Raw genomic sequence first — 22,550 nt, 5'->3', positions numbered from 1 at the left:
GTACCTTGTGCTACACTTCCATTCATTTGTGCTGTGCTAGGCTAGCTTGCAGCCGGATAGCTTTCTACTGAACGCACAGAGAAGAAATTGATATGAGATAAGATATTCCTTTATTGATCCCCTTGGGGAAATTCAGGAATCTATCTTGTCTGACTCTAGACCCATAATGTTGCTGTGTTCCTTTAAGTGATCTTGCATGAGCATTATTATGGTGCCAATTATGATTACTAATGCCACTCAATACTAGGAGAACATGCTTTTCCTTAGTTTCACTGTCATGCTTCAACCCCTATGCTAATGACTAGAGTAGTTAAGTTATTATCACACAAGCATACATACAAAAGCACCTTAAGTGACTTACACACCACACAAGCACACATATTACATGCACACATTGCTGCTACTTACACTGTAAAATAATTTGTCTTTTTATTTTTAATTCATCTGCTGTTTTATTACCTTGTACATTTTTTAAATGATAAAATAACCTGATTCTGAATCTAAGTTAAACTATGCAGTTTCAGAGGAGGGGGATTTGTTTGTGAACCAAACATAAGCCTAGAATATGTTTGTTAACAAAACTGCGGGCCGTGCCTTTGTAAATGACGAACAGTATAGTAACTTTTCTGGTAGCTTTCTAGCTTCAAGCGGTGTTCCGGGGATCCAATTTTGGACAGTTTGTTTATTCCGTTATGAAAATATACCTTCGAAATTATTCACTTCTCTGACTCTCACAGAACCACATAGTGCACCTTTAAGATACCAGCAAGGTGTGTCTTGACAGCAAGATGCAGCAAGATAATGCATGGGTGCTGATGGTGATTATTGTGACTGTGTGTCCGCATAAAGATGTGCTACACATTCATTCTTCGTTAACCGTAAACTCGTTCAATTTGAAAACGAGCACATCGTTGGGCCAATAACGCTTTTGAATTGGGGCCTCAGTCGCCTTTACGGCTATTCAGCTGGATGCACTTGTTTTGCCTGTCAGGGTAACGCCCTAAATGGGGCCCTAAGGACCAACAAACCTGTGAGAAAAGGGCCCTCCATTAGCAATGGCCAATTAGCATAAGCCTGTGTACACAGCTTTAGGAGACTTCTCCCCACGCCCTGCGGTGGGGACCTGTATTGACGTTGGCAGGCAGGACACTGTGCTTCAGCACTCAGGGGCGAGGGCTGGGTATCGTTCGATACCGGCACCAATACGATACCTGGGATTCGATACAGATACCTAAACTACACCTTTTTTCCCCTCAATACCTTAATTTGCTGAGTTATGTGCGTTGCGTGTGCTTGTGTTGACGATTTTGGATTGTGGTTGAACAGAAGACATTTTATATCTTGGAACAAACACGCTTATTAGCTCACTGACAATGAGACTAACTGCTTGCTTACGTATACTAAATTTTAATACCACAGCGTTGTAGCAATTTGAGCGATACCGCAAAAGTATCGAATTTCGATACCCAGCCCTGCTCAGGACCGGCTTATGGTGAAAGCAGCAGCATCACAGTGCTTTCCCCACAGGGGAAGCGTTTTACATGTGACACATACACTTGAAAGGAACCTGCCCATGTTCAGAATGGGAGTGTGCACGTGTGTGTGTGTAGGGGAGGGGAGGGGGGGGGTCCGCTATTGCTGACACAACTTCTGTGGAAAAGAAAGCTATAGATACTGTTGCAGCTGACAACTGTATTGCACATTGCATTTTGCACTGAATTTTTTTTTTGGAACTGTACATAACCATCTTTGTTATTTAAAATGTATATAGTATAATATCTACATCCTGATCTGCACTACACACTTTTATAACTGTATATAGTCATCTTTATTTTTAGCATCTTATTTTATTCTATGCTAAATGTATTGTATTTTTATCTTATTTTATTATTAAGCATCTATCTTATTATTAAGATAGAAGCTGCTATGGTCGAGGGACCACACTAAATAGAATTGCACTGTTCTTGCTGTAAAGTATGGAAATAAGTGACAATAAAGGAATCTGAATCTCAGATAGGCAGTTTCACTGTAATTCTGTTACAAGAGAACAGTTTGGACCCACATGTATTTCCTGTCAACTATTGCATTAGTAAACATTGAAACAGGAAATAAACTTGGGTCCTTCCAGAATGTTACTGTTGTCACTTTGAAAGCATCTATAGCGTTTTGGAGGGATCATCTCACGTGATTATGAACCCCAATGGATGTGAACGCACTGAATGTGGTTTAGAGATGCTGATCCTCTAGATATGTGTTATGATTGTTGTGATGGCAATATAACTATGGCTCTATATGCCATTTGAAAATTAACAAATATGTAATTAATAATAATAAAATAAATAAATAACAACAATTTTACTTTCCCAAGAGATAATCCCCATATGGTTAAAGTACAACTATTATCAGAGGCTATTGCTTATGTGAATTAACACTTCTTCACACTGATATTAAAGTATCCTTTTTACAGGAAATCATTTGTCATATTTCAGCTGCATCAGTCTCTCCCTTTAACTGGAAATCAGCCAAACACCACACATCACGTCCTATTAGAAACGATATCTAGTGGTTGATGCCCTTGGGTCTACCACCGTTTATCATCGCACATAATAGCCACACAGTCAATATCAAGAGAGGTGCAATAGCGACGAGAGTGCTTTCCTCTCGGTGGTGTCGAATTAAAAAGAAAAACGTGTGCAAAGACGCTAATGGTTTATAACAACACTACAAAACAAACAAATAGTAAACAAAAAGTACTACCTCATTTTGTATTCTTGCATTTTGTACTTCATTTTGTAATTTGTTTCCTACTGTATGAAGCACAATCTTAGGGGGGTTGATTGATTGATTGATTGAAAACTTTATTAACAGATTGCAGAATGGGTACAGTACAGTACAGCTCAATACATACAATTGTTAAGGGGATGCAGACCAGAGAAAGACTGTCGTCTTGTTTACATCAGGGTCCCCCATTTTCAATTCATCATAATACTCATCCAGAACAAAGCATGTCACTTTAATGTACATTATATTATGACAAATAAAACCAAACGTGGAACTTGGTTCCACTTCCTTCCACAGCGTAACAGGCAGGAGGGACAGGAAGCGGCGTGGGCTGGGCAGCAGCCTCCTCTGTGTCACCGCCTGCGTCAGAGCAGACGGACGGCAGGGGGAGTTTTCCACTGCGCCGCTGAGCGCTCTGCTCCAGACAAGGGGCGCGCTTCAGCTGTGCGGTGCTCGTACTGAACACGGAGACAAAAGCGAGCGGCTCTATATACGAGGATAAAGCGCAATTGTGCCATTTGGATTAAGCTACTATCATCATCCCATCGGTTGATTTGTCACATTTGTCCTCTTCCCTAATGGTGATCGGATACGCGAATTATTGGTAAGTGACCGAGTGCGCCTTGACGGTTATTGAACACTGTAGTGTCATTTGTATGTCTTAAACCTCGGGGTGGAGAGGAGCCAAATAGTTTGGATGTTCTTTTTCCTATGTCAAAAAAACCGTTTATGTAGCATAATTGTTTGTGTAGGATTGTTAGCATAATACTTCATTTATACGGATACAACGTTGACTGGATCCTTATAGTTAACGTTACTTAAAAAAAACACATACTTTTGCATTTAGGTTCGTAATGTTTGATGGTCGCATTTAACCGTCGTTTTATCGCGAATAATCAAATTAATCTTTACTTGAAAACTAAGTTTCGAGAAGGATGTTTTTTTACGATCGCACAGATGATCATATTTGGTTGATACTGGCGAAATGTAGCCGACGGTTGTTCATTCACTCATCGCTGATTGATAGTTCGATTTATTGATTGTATATAGCGTCGATTTTCTTATTATTGATCAGTTAGATTTCCCCCAAACTTCACGGGTGGAGTTGGATCACTACACTGTGTCGCTTTACAATTTGGTAGACTATTGATTGTATTTATTGAACTGTTGATGCGGTTTGGCTTTTGTGTATTGGAGCCATTGAGTTCCCCACCTCGGCGGCGGTGGTGGTGCCTCCTGTAACCAGAGCGACTCCTGAAGGCACCACATCCGCGCACAGCTGAGAGGAGTGTTGTTGTCATTAGAATTAGCATTAATCACGAGGACTGATCGGGTCAACAACACGAGGGACGCATCATCACCACCGATGTCACGTTTGTGCCAGTTGTACGACATCATGATTTAATGATTGACAACAATATCAACAATTCAATCAATCAATTAGGCAACGTTGAGCGCATTGTTGCGCGTTCATTCGCGCACTAACGGTACCATTATAGCGACGCATTAACGGCATTAAACACAAAGCGCTTTGGCATTTTTTGCTTTGATTCATACATATTGTAATGTTGTCTGATTTTCCATTGTTTAGTTAGTCAGAATTTAGCTTATAAAGGCCTGGGTTTGTTGGAGGGTTTTTTATATATTTACTTATATTAATCACAATTTAGATCAATAGCTGTATTGTCAATTGTGTGGATGTAGTCGAGGGCATAATGTGTAACCCTAGCTAGCTCTGTTGTTGGTGAGGCACTGACAGACTGTCGTCTCTAGTGCGACCTCACTCGGATCATTTTTGGAATCATGTTTTGTGGAATTAGGCTACAGAGAGCTGAATGATCCTTTGTTTACAGGAAGGACCTAGAGTAATTTGTGCTGTCTTGTCTTTTGCCTTTTTTGCAAAAATTTATGGAACTTTGGTGATGCCAATTAAGTAATTGAATCGACCTGCTATTATTGTATTTTCTTTCTTTTTTATTGATTCACATTTTGCACGATGAATGATGGTCTGATTGATTGATAATAATACTTTAAAAAAAACGTGGTCAGAATAATTCTCTGTTGCCAGTGTTTGAAATATTATCAACTAGCATTTTAGCCTAAAATGCAAGATATAGGCCTAATTACTTAAAAAATGCAAGCATTTTTGGGGGGGTAATTAAGGTCAATGGGAGACACTTGAATTTGGAGCAAGGCAATGGAATGGTCACCCGTGCCTCCGGTCTCTTGAATCTTCATCAAAGCCTCTCTCTCTCTCTTTGAATCTGCAGCGTAGCAGCAACCTTATAGGCTATAGTGCCTGAGCCCAGAGGAGTGACAGACAGTATTGATTATCTGGACAGCCACTTCCTGTGCACTGCAGTGTGTGTTTCACAACCCCAGGAAGCTTGTTCTCCAACACACACACGCACGCTCTTATCGAGGCTCACAGATGCTCACTCTCGGCCCGACGAGACACTGTGGTTCAGACAAGGCTGTCTGTGCCTGGTTCATTTTGGTCACACACAGTGGCCCCAGCTTTTGTATGTGGAGACGGGAGGGGGGGGGGGGGTGGGGGGTTGGATGGTGGGGGTTGCATTACTGTCTTCCAGGGCCGGAGCAGCAGAGGCCTCCCATCTGCTTTTGTCCCTTCCCAACATTCCTTACAACTTGTGAGGTAGCAGTGAGTTTCCCAGACTGGAGCATGACCCCTGAACTACACCCCCTCCCACTCTGCTGCTACACACACACACACATGCACAACAGGGACGGGCATCTCTTGATAAGTGCAATTACACGGATCCATTGTGTGCTCCGTGACAAATAAACACAGTCGGGAGGATTTACACAGTTATGCAAAGGGTGCTTCTTTTCCTCTGATATTTTGCCTCTAGCGCTTCCTCACCCCCAAGCAAGTTTGTTTCCATGCAAATCCTTTTCAGAGGGCAAAGAAAAGTACGGCTGTGCCGCCACAGATACTATCTCTCTGCTTCTAAAAATATGATCTCGCTCCCAAAATAAAATCCACTACAATACAGTGGAGAGCGGCAGATAGGGTTTCTGGCGGACATCTGCGTCAATGAGCCTGAACGAGTGGGAAGGACATTTCTCGCAGGTTTTCGCTTCCTGCCAATAGTTTTCGATATATCCCCGGGTCGTATTTGCATTATGCTGAACGAGTCTCACCTTGAAGAAACATTTTTCATTCAAATAATTTCTTAACGAGTTTTGTAAATAAATAGGGCGTTCAGAGTTTCAGCGAAACCCCTACGACACGACGACCCAAAATCAGTGGCGGCACATGATCCCCGACTGCGAGGCTTCTGCGCAGGCGCACCACCTGGTCGCTCAGGTCCGTCTGCGCAGGCGCACCACCTGGTCGCTCAGGTCCGTCTGCGCAGGCGCACCACCTGGTCACTCAGGTCCGTCTGCGCAGGCGCACCACCTGGTCGCTCATGTCCGTCTGCGCAGGCGCACCGCCTGGTCGCTCAGGTCCGTCTGCGCACCGCCTGGTCGCTCAGGTCCGTCTGCGCACCGCCTGGTCGCTCAGGTCCATCTGCGCAGGCGCACCACCTGGTCGCTCAGGTCCGTCTGCGCAGGCGCACCACCTGGTCACTCAGGTCCGTCTGCGCAGGCGCACCACCTGGTCGCTCATGTCCGTCTGCGCAGGCGCACCGCCTGGTCGCTCAGGTCCGTCTGCGCACCGCCTGGTCGCTCAGGTCCGTCTGCGCACCGCCTGGTCGCTCAGGTCCATCTGCGCAGGCGCACCACCTGGTCGCTCAGGTCCGTCTGCGCAGGCGCACCACCTGGTCACTCAGGTCCGTCTCGCGTAACAGATTAATGACAACCTGGGAGCATGTGGGGTCCACGTGCAGAGCGGGCTAATAATACCTCCATCAGGTGTACTGAGGCGGAGAGCTGTTGCTTATCCCCGTTTGCCTCCTGGGAGTGGGGAGCTTCCAGTGGTTAGGCGGCAGTAGAAAACACATCTGGGTCTGATGGAGCTTGTGTTCCTCCTCTCACTGTTGCAGTGTGAGAGTGGCGCTGCCAGAATGGAATTCCTGTGGCTTGGAGACATCTCATTATTTATTTGTTTTGTGCGGCGGTGGTCTGCCCCCCTCCCTTTCCCCTCTAACGTTACCTCTCCTTGTAGGAATCAGTGTGTGTGTGTGCCTGGGTCGAGGTATACAGGAACAGAATGTTTTTCCGTGGCACACAGAGTCCCAGCAAAGTGTTGAGCTCTTGGGTGAGAACAACAGGCTTCCTGAGGACGGCAGCGCTTCCTCCTCTGTGCCAGTAGGTGGAGTGCTTCTTGTTCTGACTGACAACACAGCTGGGGGCTTTGGGCACAAACCCATCTTCTCGCCCAGCTGTGTTGGGACTGGAACTTGCAGCCAGACATCACCTTGATGGGTCTGGATCAATTTACCTCGGTGAGGGAGCTTCCGAGTGAGCGAGACCCGGCACACAACCTGGTGCCATAGAGGGCGGAGTGGAGGGGTGGGGGCTGCTTGCTCAGACACGCTTCCACACACAGGAAGGCTCCCGGGCTCATCATTATCACATTTTATGAGCGGCACTCAAGTCACTCACCCAGCCAGTCAGCCGGTCGGTTACTGTGCAGGGCTGTCATTGTGCTACGTGAATGCTTTCAGCAGGCTCAGATTAAGAGACTCGACACACACACACACACACCCCCCACCTGCTGCGTTATCAGCCACAGAGGTGCTGGACAGGCAGTGTTCGGGGGCAAAGTCAACTGTGACTCGTCCTCCTGTCGCCGTGGCCGTGTGGGGGGCAGACTGGGGCAGTTTGCACAGGCTGCCAAACTGATATCTGTGTTAAGGGTGAGCAGGCTGCTCCAACACTCCTCTGGCCAAAAGGGAGTGATGGGAGAATAAACTGGGAGAAAAGAGCTGGAAGTAGGACTGATCCACCCCGGAAAACTAATCCAAATCCGTACTCTTTCGACAGTCGCCTACAGGTGAGAGTTGGAGCAATGTCAGAAAAGTACAATTTAAGGCTCATTTGTGCATATCGATACATTTTGTTCAGTCATTTGGCATGTCCTTTGGGGGGGGGGGGGGGCGATAGCATTACAAACAAACAGGGGTTCCAGAGTTGTATTAACAGCCTGTAGCAACATGTATCAAGATAATCATGTTAATTCAGACTCAGGCTGCCGCCGGTAACCTCTGCTGGTGACAAATCTCTCTCTCTTTCTCTTTCTTTTTCTCTCTCTCTCTCCACCGCTCAGAGATTTATCTCCTGGACTCCCAGTGACAACTGGTTGGGGAGCACCTTGCTAGCTGCATCCTTTATCTGCCTGTCTGTGTGTGGCTGATGGAATGACAGTGATGCATAATTCAGTGAGCGGTGAAAACATGCTGTGCTCTCTCTCTCTCTGTCTTTCTGTTTCTCTCTCTCTCTCTGGCTCAGCTGTCCCACCCCATACGTTCTCTCTTTTAGAACAGGTGTTCATAGACATGGTTCTCTCCTTTATTAGAACATTCTCTCTTTTAGAACAGGCGTTCGTAGACACTGAAACTCACTCTCTCTCTCTCTCTCTCTCTCTCTCTCTCTCTGAGGAAGCCAAATCTTTTCCCTATCTGTCTTTCTTCTTTACAAATGAGCCATTGCGTGATAGTCGGGGGGGGGGGGGGTATGGGGGGGGGGGGGGGGGGCCTTTTGTCGCTCCCTCGTCCCGTCCTTCTCCTCTTCCACGCTCACCTGCCGTTGTTCAGTGGGTGCAGCCCGTGGCCCCGGCAGCGCTGGGAAGCTCCAGATTGACTGAGTCGTCACCCTCGCCGGGATTAACCTCTCGCCATTGTTTCTGCCCGTTGAACAGGATTAACAAATCAATGTGTCAGGTAGACCGCAGTCAAGAGACAATGACCCACTTCTGACACCAATGGACCTCTGCCTATCTCTCTCTCTCCCTATCTCTTTCCCCCCACTCCCTGCTCCCCCTTCTGCCTCGCTGCAGCTTTTAATTAAAAAGACTTTGCTTAGCTGGCGCTCTGCGCTCCCTTGGGGATGCCTCACAGCTCTGTTTTATTTTTTTGAAGTAACGGGGTGGGGGGGGGGGGGGGGTTGACGGGGGGGAACAGTATATGGTGAGCCCATGTGTCCTCTCTCTCCCTCGCCTCTCTGTGTATAGAAATGGTGTAGTGTTCAGGAGTGGGAGTGTTGTTTTAATAAGCGAACATAGACGAACAACAGACGCTGCGCCCAGGTGTTCCAAAAAAGTGTGTGTGTGTGTGTGTGTGTGTGTGTGTGTGTGTGTGTGTGTGTGTGTGTGTGTGTGTGTGTGTGTGTGTGTGTGTGTGTGTGTGTGTGTGTGTGTGTGTGTGTGTGTGTGTGTGTGTGTGTGTGTGTGTGTGTGTGTGTGTGTGTGTGTGTGTGTGTGTGTGTGTGTGTGTGTGTGTGTGTGTGTGTGTGTGTGTGTGTGTGTGTGTGTGTAAAAACACAGATCATTTCTCGTGTCAAAGGAGCGGGACGGATGCTGATTGAGCCTTATTGAGTTTTCTGAATGGAATGATGAACGTAGTAGTGCCACACGGAGCTCTGTGCTTTGTGGAGGCGTGGAAGTGAGGTATTGAAGTGTTTTTTGTTTTTTTTAACAGGCGGGTCTATAGACTAGCGTGACCTATTACAAGGTGACTCATTCATCACACACGCACCGGGGACAAAGTATCTCTTCCTGCAACCCTAGCCCCCCCTACACGGCTCTAAAGCTTTCACTAATGCCTGTGCAGAGGTGTCGGCCTCGTGCCCTTGACTATTTCTCCTTTGTTTCCTATTGTGTGTCACTGGGAGGACTTGTCTTACATAATTGCGTCTATCACGTACAAAAAGCCTTGATTGCGTCAGAAGAACCTATTTTTTTGTGAGGGGGGAAGTAGAGTCAGGCAGATGAGGCAAGCAAGTCATGCATACAGGTCGCGTGCCTGGAATTAAAGTTCCTTGTAAGTCATTGGAGGATTTGTTGGGGGGGCGGGGGTGACGGGCATCATCTTTGGCACCTTTATAAATGTCTGCCAAGGAGAGATGGTGAAGTTTGAGACCGTTGGCAGGACAGCCTGGTCCTTCTGTGTCCCTCTCCATGTGTCTCTGGATACATTTCACGGCAGCCGGGGTTCTAGTGCTTACCAGAGGCCAAATTCTCCACATTTAAAGGAGTCCGACTACTTGTCATTCATGGCTTGAGGTAACAGAAGTGTGAAAGACCTGAACGCTCACGTGCACATGCGGAGAAAAGTCACTTTCAGGCATCTGTAAAAATCGATCTTCTGCTTGAGAAACTGCTTGTTGAGTCTTTCAGACAAAGAACTATAGAATTCTGGTTCTGAGATGAGCGATGTTCTCAAATCTCATTATCTAAATATGAGATGAGTGTCCTCGACTAAACAAATTCTCAGTCGACTAGTAGTCATGTAATTTGATACGAATAGTTGATTCCAGTGTTGTAGTCGAGTCACTAAATCTCGAGTCAAGCCTTGAGTCCCCAGTGTTCGAGTCCAAGTCCAAAGAAGAGCCCGAGTCGAGTCCGAGTCAAGTCACCAAGGTTGAGTCGACTCTGCCAGTTAAAGAGCTGACATTAAACATAAATGACACAGCGGTCACCATTTCAAAAAAAGAAGAAGAAAAATTACTTTATCAACTAACAAGTCAGAGTCCTTGTATGCACCTTCCGAATGCAGTCAGTGCCAGAGTCGAAGTCTGAGTCATAAGTGCTCAAGTCCAAGTCGAGTCACGAGTCCTGAATATCAGTCCAGTACTACAACACTGGTTGATTCTGTAAAATTGTGTTTCCCACATGCAGTCATACAGAAGGACCAAATCTAGAGCTTGCCAGATATGTGCTTATCATTCTTACAGGTGATAACTCATTCAGCATGGGAAGAAAAACATGAAAAGTAATGGAATAGTTGACTAACAGAGTATTGGTCGACAAGCTAATGGACTAATCAACAGGGGGTAGTACTAGTAGGTTGGAGTAATGTGTAAATTCACTGTTAGACAGGGGAGGTTGTGTACTCAAGGCTCAGGTTTCACTTGTACTTTGTCATGGTATGCCTACAGCACTGCAACTACATTGGCTGTTCAAAAGATGTCCAAAATAGACTTATATGGTTCTTTGCAGGAAGGGTTTTTGCAGTGCCAACCCACTATGTATCACCCAGCACATTGAAACATGAGAAATAGCCTAAAATGTCAAAGTGCACACAGTAGCCTAGCCTGTTTCTAAGCTCCACAAAGCTACATTACTCTGGCTGGCTGTTAGAGGGAGCTTGCAGTTGGCCGCAATTCAAGACCGCAATGATGAATGCAAAGTAGGCAGATCGGTTTGATGGTGAACTTATCTCTTTTATGAGTGAAGCTTTCCTCCCATTCCCCTGTACATCACTGAAGAGAGCGTCTACGCTGGAGCTCAGCCCAGTTTTGTCTTCTTGTCTTCTAGTCTTTACCCCCCTCCCTCTCTCCCTGCTGAGTTGTTTGTGAGCTTGCAGGAGCTCCCAGATCCAGACGGTGATGATGATGATGGCCTGTCTAGTCTAGTCTTACAGTCACAACTGACATCTGCCTCTCAGAAGTTGCGAACATGAGGACCGTCTCGGCCGGTGTGCTGGAACTACATGGCGTTGTGCTTATTTAGTGACTGATCACAGTAACTTTCCAAGAACATTTAATTCATTCTCAAATGATGCTTGTGTATAGGGGCGACAGCCGACAGTGGCTCAGGAGCAGTCGTCTGGTAATCCAGAGGTTCCCAGTTCGATTCCCGCTCCTCCCGGGCAGCGTGTCGAAGTGTCCTTGAGCAAGACAACCCTAATTGCTCCCGATGTGCAGGTTGGCACCTTGCATGGTTGCGTCCGCCATCGGTGTGTGAGTGAATGGGTAAAATGTGAGGAACAAATTGTAAAGCACTTTGGATAAAAGCGCTATATAAATGCAGCCATTTACCATTTATTGTGATGTTGAATATTCACCTTACTTTCCCGGTCCAAGTGGTGCGGTCAAGACGTTCACTTGGTCGGGTCTTTTTAAGCTTTTCATGAATTGCTAAAGAAGAATCGCATGGGCTAGCGGAAAATTAACAGTGTTTTGAGAAGGAAGGAGCAGACACGGCATCCTTCTGTTCCAGAGACACTAGCAGGGTTATGACTAGTGACCAGCCTCTCTTTCTTTCTTTCTCCCTCCTTCTCTCTCTCTCTTTCAAAGGATTGATTGTTTTTATCGCTGAACCAGCAGCCCCTCCACGGCAGCTCAGAAAAATGCATTCAGGAGTTGCATAACAAACATGTTGCCTGTGCCAAGCTGTACACATGTCGACAGGGTCGAGCAAACGGCGCTAAAGCGGACCCGGTAGCGAACCACTGCAGCTTTTATTTGTCCTGAGGACATTTTTTAAACTAAGTATCTCTACAGCCGGTGATTTGGTCGCCTCACCTCCGCCCCCCCTTTCACTCTCTGATCAATGCATCTGCTGAGCTGATGGGGTCTGGGAGGGTGAAGGGTCCAGTAATTGTTGACTTGCACGAGTAGCCTGATTGATTGCTTCCTGTGTCGCCTGCCTCCCTCCCCTCCGCCGAGTGCAGCACGAGATGAGCTGCGGATGGTCTCGCATGGCCGAGCACAGGACTGGCTTGTGTTCGGCAAAATACTCCATGTCAGCCAGAGCGTTCAGTTGCCTTTTTGGCCATAAAAAAAAAAGTATCTGTTGTTTATTTTTACGAGAAACGTGGTGTCGTTTCCGTGTCATTTCTGAATCTTGTTGATCGGGGGTTAATTGTAGCATTGTTTACAACTGTATATCTTTTAAAATTCAACATGACATATTAATAACATTGACCCCCGAGGCCTGCTCTTGTTTGACAACTGTAATGATTCAATGATCAAGCCCTGCTGAAAGGAGAAGAGGTAATCATATGCAGATTATGCTAATTGCAAACATGCTAATAACCCCCCCCCCCCCCCCCCCTCTTGTGTCCCACAGACTGTCCACGCCGGCGCCATGAGTGGGTTTCTCAAGAGGAAGTTTGAGGAGGTGGACGAGGACCAATGCTACTCGTCGCCCTCGCCGTCCTCCCTCTCGTCCTCGGCCTACTCTGGCTGGGACTCGGAGGTGGAGAGCTGCTACTCCGACACCCTGGACTCCACCCCCAGCAACCCCAGCTCCCCGGCCACGCATTTCAACAGTGAGTGTCCTCCCACACAGCCGCCGGCCCCCTGTACCGAATCGTGCCAATCCGATGCTTTTGAATGTCTCCGGTTGCCTTTTGTTTACTGTTTACCACACGCACAATGCGGTGGAGACGGAACACTCTGGTAGGCTTCTATGAAACTTAAGAGGTTAAGGAATCCAGTCTGCTGGCAGCACATGAAACACTTCACAGAAATGATTTCAGATTTGTGCGAGGAATACTCTCTAGAGCTCCAGGGCTTCCAGCCAGAGAGAGAGGAGCTAATCTCATTATGCGGTGTGAGAGCTCACCTCGGCTCTGTCATCCACCTACCCCTAGACTCCCTGTCACCTCGAGGCTCTAGGGTCTAGAGCCTCGAGGTGACTGGGAGAGATTCACCCCCCCCCCCTTTCTTTTTAAGAGAATCTGAGGTCGAGTGGCTTCGGGGCATTTTCTTTTTGTGTCTGCACCTCGGACTCTCTCCGCCGGCCTTCGGGGGGACTGTGCGGTCGGCGTGGACTCGCGGAGGAGGGGAGGGCGAACAGTTGGGAGGTTCCCAAGACAGCGGGGCAGGGAGCCAGGCAAGAGGAGAGTGGCCGGGTGCCAAGGCAGGGAACACTCCGAGCCTTGTCTGGGGCCTGGGCATGCAACCAGCACAGGTGCTGAAAGAGAGCGGACCCGTGAGGGGGAAAGGATAAAGAGAGCCGGGGTGGAGGGGAAGAGGATAAAAGAGAAGGAGATGTGGGGATGATGAAGAAGAGAAGGCATGTAGGAACACTGAGGAGGGCAGATTGTGTGTGTGGACAATTATAATCTGGTGTTTGTGGTTCTTATAAAAGAAAGTTGTTGTTTGCCTTTGTGAAGCCAGAGAGGGGGGGAAAGAGCAAAGCTATCCCATTAAGAGGCAGGGGAGAGGGTGTCATTTGTCTCTTGCAGGTGTCATAAGCCTGACTGGATTTGATGGATGTGTGAGACTTGAAAACCGGCTCAGTCTCATCGCAGCTGCATATACGTAGAAAAGACTATTGACCTATCTCAAGAGCTCCGCCCTCTCCTGTCGATCCTCCAGGTACAGAGAGAGAGAGAGATATCAGGAAGAGGAGAGTTTAGGTCTGTACTGGGACAATCTTCACAGCTCCTCATCCTCTCTCTCTCTTTGATCGTCGCACTAAGCTGTGGTGTGAAGGTCTAGCGGGTTTCTTTGTTTAGTTTTTTTTCTCCTTTTTGAATCCTGTAGTTTAGGCAGACAGTAGACTAGTGCATGTGTTCTCACCGTGCAAGTACAGTGGTCAGAGAATACCTACGAGGTTCGGGTCCCCCCCCCCCCCCCAGATACTGAAAGGTAATGCGGAACAGCTGCGCGGAACATTGTTATCCTTTTCTCTGTTCACACAAGACAAGCATCAGTGCTCTGGCGGCTTAAAGCAAGAGAAAAAAAAGTCTCGTCTTGGAAGCGAGGCTCAAAAGTCGTGTATATGTTGAATATTCCTGTGTGGAGGAAGTGGAATTTATAATAAAGAACTGGATGAACTGCTGGGCTCGTTTCCCACATATGGTTGTACTTTGATCCCCATATGGTTTTATTGTATGGTGTCTCTTGTCTGCATAGAAAAATGTCCGGTCTCTGTGGGCCCCTGAATGTTCTTAGCAGAGGAAAGACCTTTGACTCCCGATGGTGACTGGTGGTCTGGGCCCGTTTGTGGGGGCTGTCGGCAAGCGGTACCTGAGAGTGGTGCTGTCCTGTTCAAGTACAACACCCCACCCTCCTCCTCCCCTCTTTCCCCTTCCGGAAGCCTCAAACTTCCAAAACATTTACTCGCTAGTTTGTGATCCTGGCAGAGCCGCTTCCCCCGCTCTTGTCTGCCCGCCAAGGGGAAATTCCTGGGCTGGGTGGTTGTTTGTGTCACACAGGAGAATACAGAAGAAACGAGGCTGAATGAGGTTTGGGTTTCACCCTTACAGGATGCAGGTGTTTTAGGAGCTGTTGTTTATGGTGTCTTTTAATTGGATACATGATAAGGTTTGGTTGTGGGCAGAGGCCAGCGGATTGGAGAGGTGGGGGCCCCCCTTTTCAGTCTCCTCTGGTGTAATGTGACGCGTAATGCCCCCTGGTGACACAAAACGGAAGTGCGTCCACTTTGCATGGTGACTATAACGAGTGAGTGCACTCACTCGTCTCCTAATAGAAACGGACGAGCCTGCTGCGCTCGTAACGCAGTGGATCTGAAGGTTGCGTCTGGGGATTGTTGAGGAATCCCTTTTGGTTGCACCGCCAAACAATAGCTTAAATCTCACACCCCTCTCTATTCTTGAGCTCAGTGTCCCCTTCTCTCCCTCAGTGTTCTCCCAGCTGGCCACTTGAGAGCACTCCTCTCAGCCCAAGCTTTAATCTATATGTACTTTGTACTACGTGTTTCACTATTAAGCCTATATTGAGCATGAAGATCAGTCTACGACATTATTGTGGAGTTTGGTTCCACTACGGGACCCTCAGGGGTCCTTCAGGGGGTTCCCAGAAAAGTGAGGAATATGAGGATCTGTTTTGGGTGTCCCTGACATGAACACGGGAGCCGCTGTTCTAACTCTCTCTGTCTCTCTCTGCTGCTCCGTCCACAGCTACGTCCATCCTGAAGAAGGCCAAGAGGGTGCGGCGGGGCAGCGTGACCTTTGACCACGTGACAGTGTTCTTCTTCCAGCGCTGCCAGGGCTTCACCAGCGTGCCCAGCCGAGGGGGCTGCTCCCTGGGCATGGTGCAGCGCCACACCGCCATACGCACCTACAGCCTGGACGAGTTCGCCGTGGAGCAGAGGATCCTGCGCCGGGAAAAGCTTGTCAGTAGGCTGAGGGAGGAGAAGCTGGAGGCTCTCAAACTGAAGGTGAGTCCAGTCTTCCTCTCGTCTGCCTGTTTCGGTTGTCCTGACGAGCTTGCTCTTTTTTCTAAAGTTGGCTGGCTCAGAGTTAATGTACATTTTTATGAATTGATTGCATTCTTTTGAATGCAAAACCCTTCATGAAAAGTAACTTGTACTATTACAATGCAGTGTAAAAAGTATATTTCCTTTTAGAAATGTTTCCCTAAAATGGAACGCAGTGCAATTATGTCCTCGAAAGTACTTTACCTGAGTAAAAGTACATGCGTCACTTTACAACTCTGCTTATAAGTATCTGTAAGACAGCCTGGTTGGTCAAAATCTCATCCTGTATACTTCAAATACTCTGATTACACACACACACAAAGACACAAGGGAACACAAAGCTGACTGCTGACCTTTTGACCTCCACAGCTGACCAAGAATGGGACCCAGGAGTGCGAGGAGGCAGAGCAGCTGACGGTGGAGGACATCCCCGAGGAGGACATTGACATCAGCGGGGCCAACCTGGAGGAGGGCTCCTTCCTACACCCGTACCCATCCAAGAGGCGCCACGCACTGCTCAAAGCGGCCGGCGTGAAGAAGATCGACAAGGAGGAGAAGAGGCAGCTCCACGAGCTGAGGGTCTCCAGGGAGGACTGCGGCTGCGACTGCCAGGGCTTCTGCGAACCCGAGACCTGTAGCTGCAGCATAGCTGGCATCAAGTGTCAGGTACGAGACCACATGCCTGTGAAGCCACAGGCCATGACTAATGCCATTACCCACGGTCTTTAAAAACTAAATAAATAAATAAGTAAGTAAATAAAGAATGTAAAGGATGGTGCTTTACAAGCTCCTCTGGGCAGGCCGTTCCATTCAAAGTATCTAGCTTCTTTAAAACCCACTTTTACAGACCGGCTTTTATGTAATTGTTCCCTTTACCATTTCACCATGTTTTTTTTGTTCTTCTCGTTTCTCATTTCTTCTATGATTTTCTATATTTTTTTCCTTAAAAAAAATAAAAAAGTTGTGGTACTTTTATTTATTTATCTAACTTGTTGTTCCTCTCTCGTCTCCCAGATGGACCATTCGTCCTTCCCATGTGGCTGTACCAAGGACGGCTGTGGGAACCAGGAGGGCCGCATCGAGTTCAACTCCTCTAGGGTGCAGACTCATTACATCCACACCATCATGAAGCTGGAGCTGGAGAAGAGGCTGGAGGAGCATTCGGGCCCAGAGGAGGAGGACCCGACCGAGGCCGGCCACGGCCACAGGTCCCTGGACCATCACTCCATCCCCGACGGAGGCCCCTTCCCGTTCAGCTCGGAGTTGGCCGCGGCCGGAGAGAACAGCTGTAGCAGCGACATGACCGACTCGTCGGGCTCCTCGGGCCAGAGCGACGACTACGATGCCGGCGAGAGTCCGCGGGAGGAGCGCCCCCAGCTGGATATGGACGAGAACGGTCTGAGCCGCATCCTCAGCTTCAGCGACATAGACAATGAGAACTGCAGGGAGGGTGAAGACGGGAACAACTTCGCCAATGACAATTTCTGCCCCGAGCAAGAGCAGCGGCAGCAGTCGCCAGCGACAACGGCATTCGGTAGCTTTAGCATAGCGGACTTCCCCGACGACAACATAGACGCCGCGCTGTTGGACTCTTCTGCAGGCGACCACACAGACAATCGGGCTACAGCCATCTCAGAACTGTTGGACGAGAACGCCAACCAGGGAAACGGCCTGTTCCACGGTGGCAGCGTGCCGCACACGCCCTCGCCCTCCGTCGACCGCTCGGCCAGCTACAGCATGGACCTGAGCCTGTCCTCGGAGTCGGACCTGGAGTTCTTCGACGGCTTCCCCTGCCTGGGGCCCAGCTCTCTCTACAACTCCCTCAAGGAGTACGAACACATGGACAACTTCTTTCAGTTTCAGTTGCCTAGCCACCCCAGCCTGCCTCCGGCCGGCGACCCCGGGACCTGCCTATTGGAGTCCCTGATCGGCCTCTCGGAATCCGTCCCGGAACCCCCTGCGACTTTTACAGACAATCATCTGTTGGAGGAAGCCATGAAGTTGTCTGTTATGGAATTTGTGAAAGTTTAACGAGACGTGAAAATGTTGTGGGCTATGAGACACACAGGGGGTTGGGTTTGGGGGTTGGATGAGGGGGGGGGGGGGGGGCTGTACATGCACATAAGATGTCAATGTAAACAGTTCTGGTGTTGGAGGAAGCTGTGATTTCCCTCTTGCCTATTGTCATTTAGATTCCAGACTTGCCTTCAAAATGTTAGCAAAGCAGTGGAGGGGAGGGTGGTATTGCTGTGTGAAATGGCAGCTAGTGTTTCAGTGAAAAGAGTAACACAAGAGCGTAAAAAAAACTACTCAATTTGACCACCGTACCGGTATCTTAGCCCATGTTTAAACCAATGACGGCTGTCGATTCCTAAGAAAGCTCTTTTTAACCAAACCTAGAACTCCATCCAAAATACGCTGAGCAGGCAGCAACCTTATTGGGACAAGGTGGGGACTCTTAAAACAGCTGAATGTGCACCTCAGGGACTTTTTTTGCTTTTGGCTTTTGGAGGCAATGTATTGCTGTGATGGGTACACTGTAAAAACTGGGATTGGGGTTAATTAATATTTATTAAATAATTATTAGTAACCTATACATAATAAAAGACTATGCCATTTGAAATCGAATTGAGCTGAATTCAATGAATTTGAACTATTTATGAATTGGCATTTTACACAGTTTTGGTTGAATACAATTAGCTGATGCAAAAATGACCAGATGACGCTCAGTTTTTACAGTGTATGGCTTTGCCTTTATATGAATCCCCACAAAAAATCGCAACATATTCATGACCTCCATTTGGGCCCAATACTTAGTCCCAGCTGACTTGAGTTGGTTCCTCTTCTTGTTTCACCTTGAAGCTAGAGGACTCTTCATTAGATCCCCCCCCTCCCCATGGGTCTTGTATGGTACAAATAAATCCCTCTAAAAGCTCCTTGATCAGCACTTTATCTGTGAAAAATGTATAACTAGGCAGAGTTTTGGTTCTGTGGGGTCGATTCAACAGTTAGGTGGAGTTAAACGCAAAATTATGGAGCTTCGTATTTATGAGTTGGGTTACCAGAATAATTTCTGAGAAGTGATACACATAACAGGAAAAAAGGCTATAACTGTATTATCTATATTACTTTCATGTTTTTAAATTATTTCCTTCATGATTTTATTTTATTTATTTCAGATAAAAAAAAGCCTACTTAATTTCATTCAAGCAGCACTGTGGTTTGATGTTTTTCACCTGAAAGTGCAATCTCTCCTTCCTTGTCCATATCCCTATGAGGCGTGTTCACAGGGAAATGGGACCACAAGTCCATCAGAGGGAAAAAAAAGTATTTAATATCTATTCTGTTATTACTTAAAACATTTTCTTTTTTGGTAACTTATTTTGTCATTATTTCATTAGTTTATTTAATTTAAGACAGTTTGGGCAATAAAATAGGCTGTTGTGATGTGCCTGCTTACCAGGGGAGCCATGTCCGCCAGCGGAGTGGTGCACAGTGCTTCCATTTAAGCTTTGGGACTTTGAAAAAACTGTGGAATCTCCCTTTTTACTGAAACTAAATTATGAGTCTGTTTCTGTCGCTGCCTAATGTAACAAATAGAAAATTACACTAATATTTTGTAACTAATTTGTGTAGATTGAAGAAAGAATTCTAATCACTGACAAATTGATTATTTTATTAAGAAAGCAAAAATGAGTACTTTTCAATCTCCGAAAAACATTTGTAATATATGAATTATAGAGAAATGTATGCTTATGAAGGCTATTGCTGTCTAGCATTCTGAAGTATTTTTCACAGCCAGTTACACGGTTAGATTTCTTAGCGAAATGCCACTAAAAACTAAGTGAATTGAAAAGATCAATTTTGATTGTACTCATGATTTTGGGATGATTGTGACTTAGCTCACATGTATGTTGTAAAGTAGCAATGTAATGGTTTTTTTGTGGGTAAAAACTGCATATATTATACAATTTTTATCATGTTATGCAAAAAACCTGATAGTCGAGAGAGTTGCATAATTTACGTATCAAACAAGACCTTTTAAAAAAATGGTAATCGGTCACCAGTGTGACCAGTTGAGGGACACAAGAGAGTTGATGTACATATCTCACCCTTTCTACAGCTGTTCCTACAGTCTGGACCCCTTAGGAGTTATGCATGCTGGTCCCATTTGTTAAAAGTTATTCCAATTTATTGTATACTTTGAAAAAGTGCATAATGCACATCGGAAATGTATTACTCGCTTTTTAGCCTTTTTTTCTTTTTGATTACTTTGAAATCCACCTGATGTATGTTCTTATGAAGAGGGCACTGAGTTTTGCAAGTCAACATTTGTTTTCTCTTGTATAAAACATAGATTCTCATGAAGAAATGGCAACAGTGAGTATTTATCAATGTAACGTATTACAGCTTTTTTTTCTTTTTTTTAAGAACGTGTCTTACTTTTTTGCCTTTTGTGTTGTAAATATTTCTGCTTGAATGGTACTGCAGAGCAAACAATGCTGCTTTATTTTTTACATATTCACACTTTAACCAACTGTTCAAAAACTGTTTCTTTCATCCAAGCCATTTTGACAGCTTGTCCCTTCAAATAAAAAAAAAAGTTTTCTTAAATTCTTGACTTTGTTGTTTATTTGATGGATGGATAGATACTTTATTGTCGACTTATGTGGAAATTTGCCTTTGGCTTCACCATGGCTATAATTAAACGGGCACACAACACCGGCCACCAACAACACAGTACAGACAACATACAGGTTCAGGGCCCTATTCCCCGTACCTGGTTCAACTAAGTCGATCAAAAGTCCCATTAGCCAGATTCAATTAACCCAATGATTGAAACCAGGCTATCCCTGTTCCTCGAAGGCTGATTCAGTCGGAAACACTCTTGTTAATTTGAACCAGACTTGAGTACTCAGGATAATTGCGCGCGGCCGCCTCACCTGAAAAGGCAGCAGATGTCGATCGCCGAAATCCTGATTTTCTAACGGCATTGATTGATTGAAAACTTTATTAACAGATTGCAGAATGGGTACAATACAGTACGGCTCAATAGCCACGTCGACAAGTTAAATGCATATCTATAGGCTAATTTCAAGTGCCTCATTACCCCAATCAATCAGATTATATTTCTTTAAATGTGCCTGCTGGCAGTAGGCTTAATGGAATGAATAATCGAATGAGATCTTGCTAGTGAAAATAATTAGTTCAACTCTTTCAGAATAAGTAGGTAAAAACAAGCCCAAAGAGTATCTAATTGATACGAATGAATAGATACTTATGAGGATATCTGTACTGTATGCGCTTAGGCAGGGTTCGAGTTATCACCTGAGAGCTATGGGGGCCCCCTGAATTTAATTTTTTTTACTATTTTCTTCCTGAAATTGTGGCAGTTTTCGAAGTCAATTTTAGAGGAGTATAATACTAATGAAAACTAAGGAAACTGGCCTCCGTAAATGTCCAAACCCCCCCTCCCACACACCCACCCCCTCCTAATGTATAGTTTCCTCCCCCTATATATTTTCTGTTAGGATCTCTGTTTAACAGTACTGTATATTTGCATATCTTGTATGTCACAAATGTAACACACTGTATATCTGTATGTCATGTATGTCATAAATGTCATTGTTCGGATCTTTCAAAAATGTTCATTTGAATCCCTCCGAAAGGGTCTGACAGGCACCACACAATGAATGACTCAATGGTTGGTCATTGGTTTGTTTATTTTAAACAAACCAGTTGAGATGTTTTCCCACAATACAGATGACCACAGTTATATATAGTTTCTTTCTTTAGATAACCATAGCTTAACTGTCCATAGGTTATAGTTACGACCAGTGTTGCGATGCTCATATCAACACTAGTTGCACGCACGCTAATGACACCACGTGCACGCGCGCTCCCAGGCACGTGCATGCACTCCCGCTCATAAATGTTCCCTCGCATAAGGACAGACTAAAATCGGTGCCTAATTGCCTCTACGAATGGAATGTAACACCTGACGACCGGCGCGTGCATGCACGCGCTTCTGCTCACAAAACTTTGCGCAACGCATGAGCAACGCATCACTGGTTACTGGGGGACCCTGATGGAAACAAGACAAACGTCTTTCTCAGGTCTGCATCCCCTTAACAATTGTGTGTATTGAGCCGTACTGTATTGTACCCATTCTGCAATCTGTTAAATAAAGTTTTCATTCATTCATTCATTCACGACTTCCACAGATAACGGTCCATAGATTGTTATAATTTCCACAGCTTACCATAGGTCAAAAACCTGTGAAACAGAACCAAATGCACAGTAGCATACACATTAATTAAGCATAATATTAATAGTTATATTGTATATTAATATACTATCAATATTACTATTGAATATACATACACTATACATTTCATACATACTAATCAAACCTGCATGTCATGTCCCCTTTAACAGTGGGCGAAAGAGGGAGAACTACAATGACTACATTTACCAGAATGCCTGGCAATGTTTACTTCCTCCTCCGCAACACACGCAAGCCACTCAAGCCCGTCGTCTCAGACTCAAACCCACACAACGCGACAAGACAGCAGTTATTATTCATCGGAGCACACACACACACCAAAGTTCCCTGAATCTCACCGTGACAAACCGGCAAAGCCACAGAGGCACTAGCTCAGCGTGCACCATCGGCAAAGTACGTTAG

At 46.1% G+C, this 22,550-nt stretch overlaps 1 protein-coding gene across 1 annotated transcript; it reads left to right on the top strand.

The window, feature by feature from the left end:
* Positions 1-3,235: 3,235 nt before the first annotated feature.
* On the top strand, positions 3,236-17,917 carry csrnp1b (cysteine-serine-rich nuclear protein 1b). Its single transcript, XM_084326026.1, has 5 exons — positions 3,236-3,385; positions 12,761-12,962; positions 15,564-15,823; positions 16,232-16,528; positions 16,877-17,917. The coding sequence occupies exons 2-5, from the start codon at positions 12,779-12,781 to the stop codon at positions 17,891-17,893; spliced, it is 1,758 nt and encodes a 585-aa protein (XP_084182152.1). The 5' UTR covers positions 3,236-3,385; positions 12,761-12,778; the 3' UTR covers positions 17,894-17,917.
* Positions 17,918-22,550: the final 4,633 nt, after the last annotated feature.

Source organism: Notolepis coatsorum (assembly GCF_963971535.1).
Source record: "Notolepis coatsorum genome assembly, chromosome: 12".
Taxonomy (NCBI): domain Eukaryota; kingdom Metazoa; phylum Chordata; class Actinopteri; order Aulopiformes; family Paralepididae; genus Notolepis; species Notolepis coatsorum.
Note: the sequence above shows the minus strand (reverse complement) of the source record. Positions and strands in the feature narration are given on the sequence as shown.

Excerpts from the sequence above, each read along its gene's own strand:
- csrnp1b (XM_084326026.1), top strand. The coding sequence starts at position 12,779 with ATGAGTGGGTTTCTCAAGAGGAAGTTTGAGGAGGTGGACGAGGACCAA. Across the intron at positions 12,963-15,563 it reads CCCGGCCACGCATTTCAACA|CTACGTCCATCCTGAAGAAG; the intron begins GTGAGTGTCCTC and ends CTCCGTCCACAG. Across the intron at positions 15,824-16,231 it reads TGGAGGCTCTCAAACTGAAG|CTGACCAAGAATGGGACCCA; the intron begins GTGAGTCCAGTC and ends TGACCTCCACAG.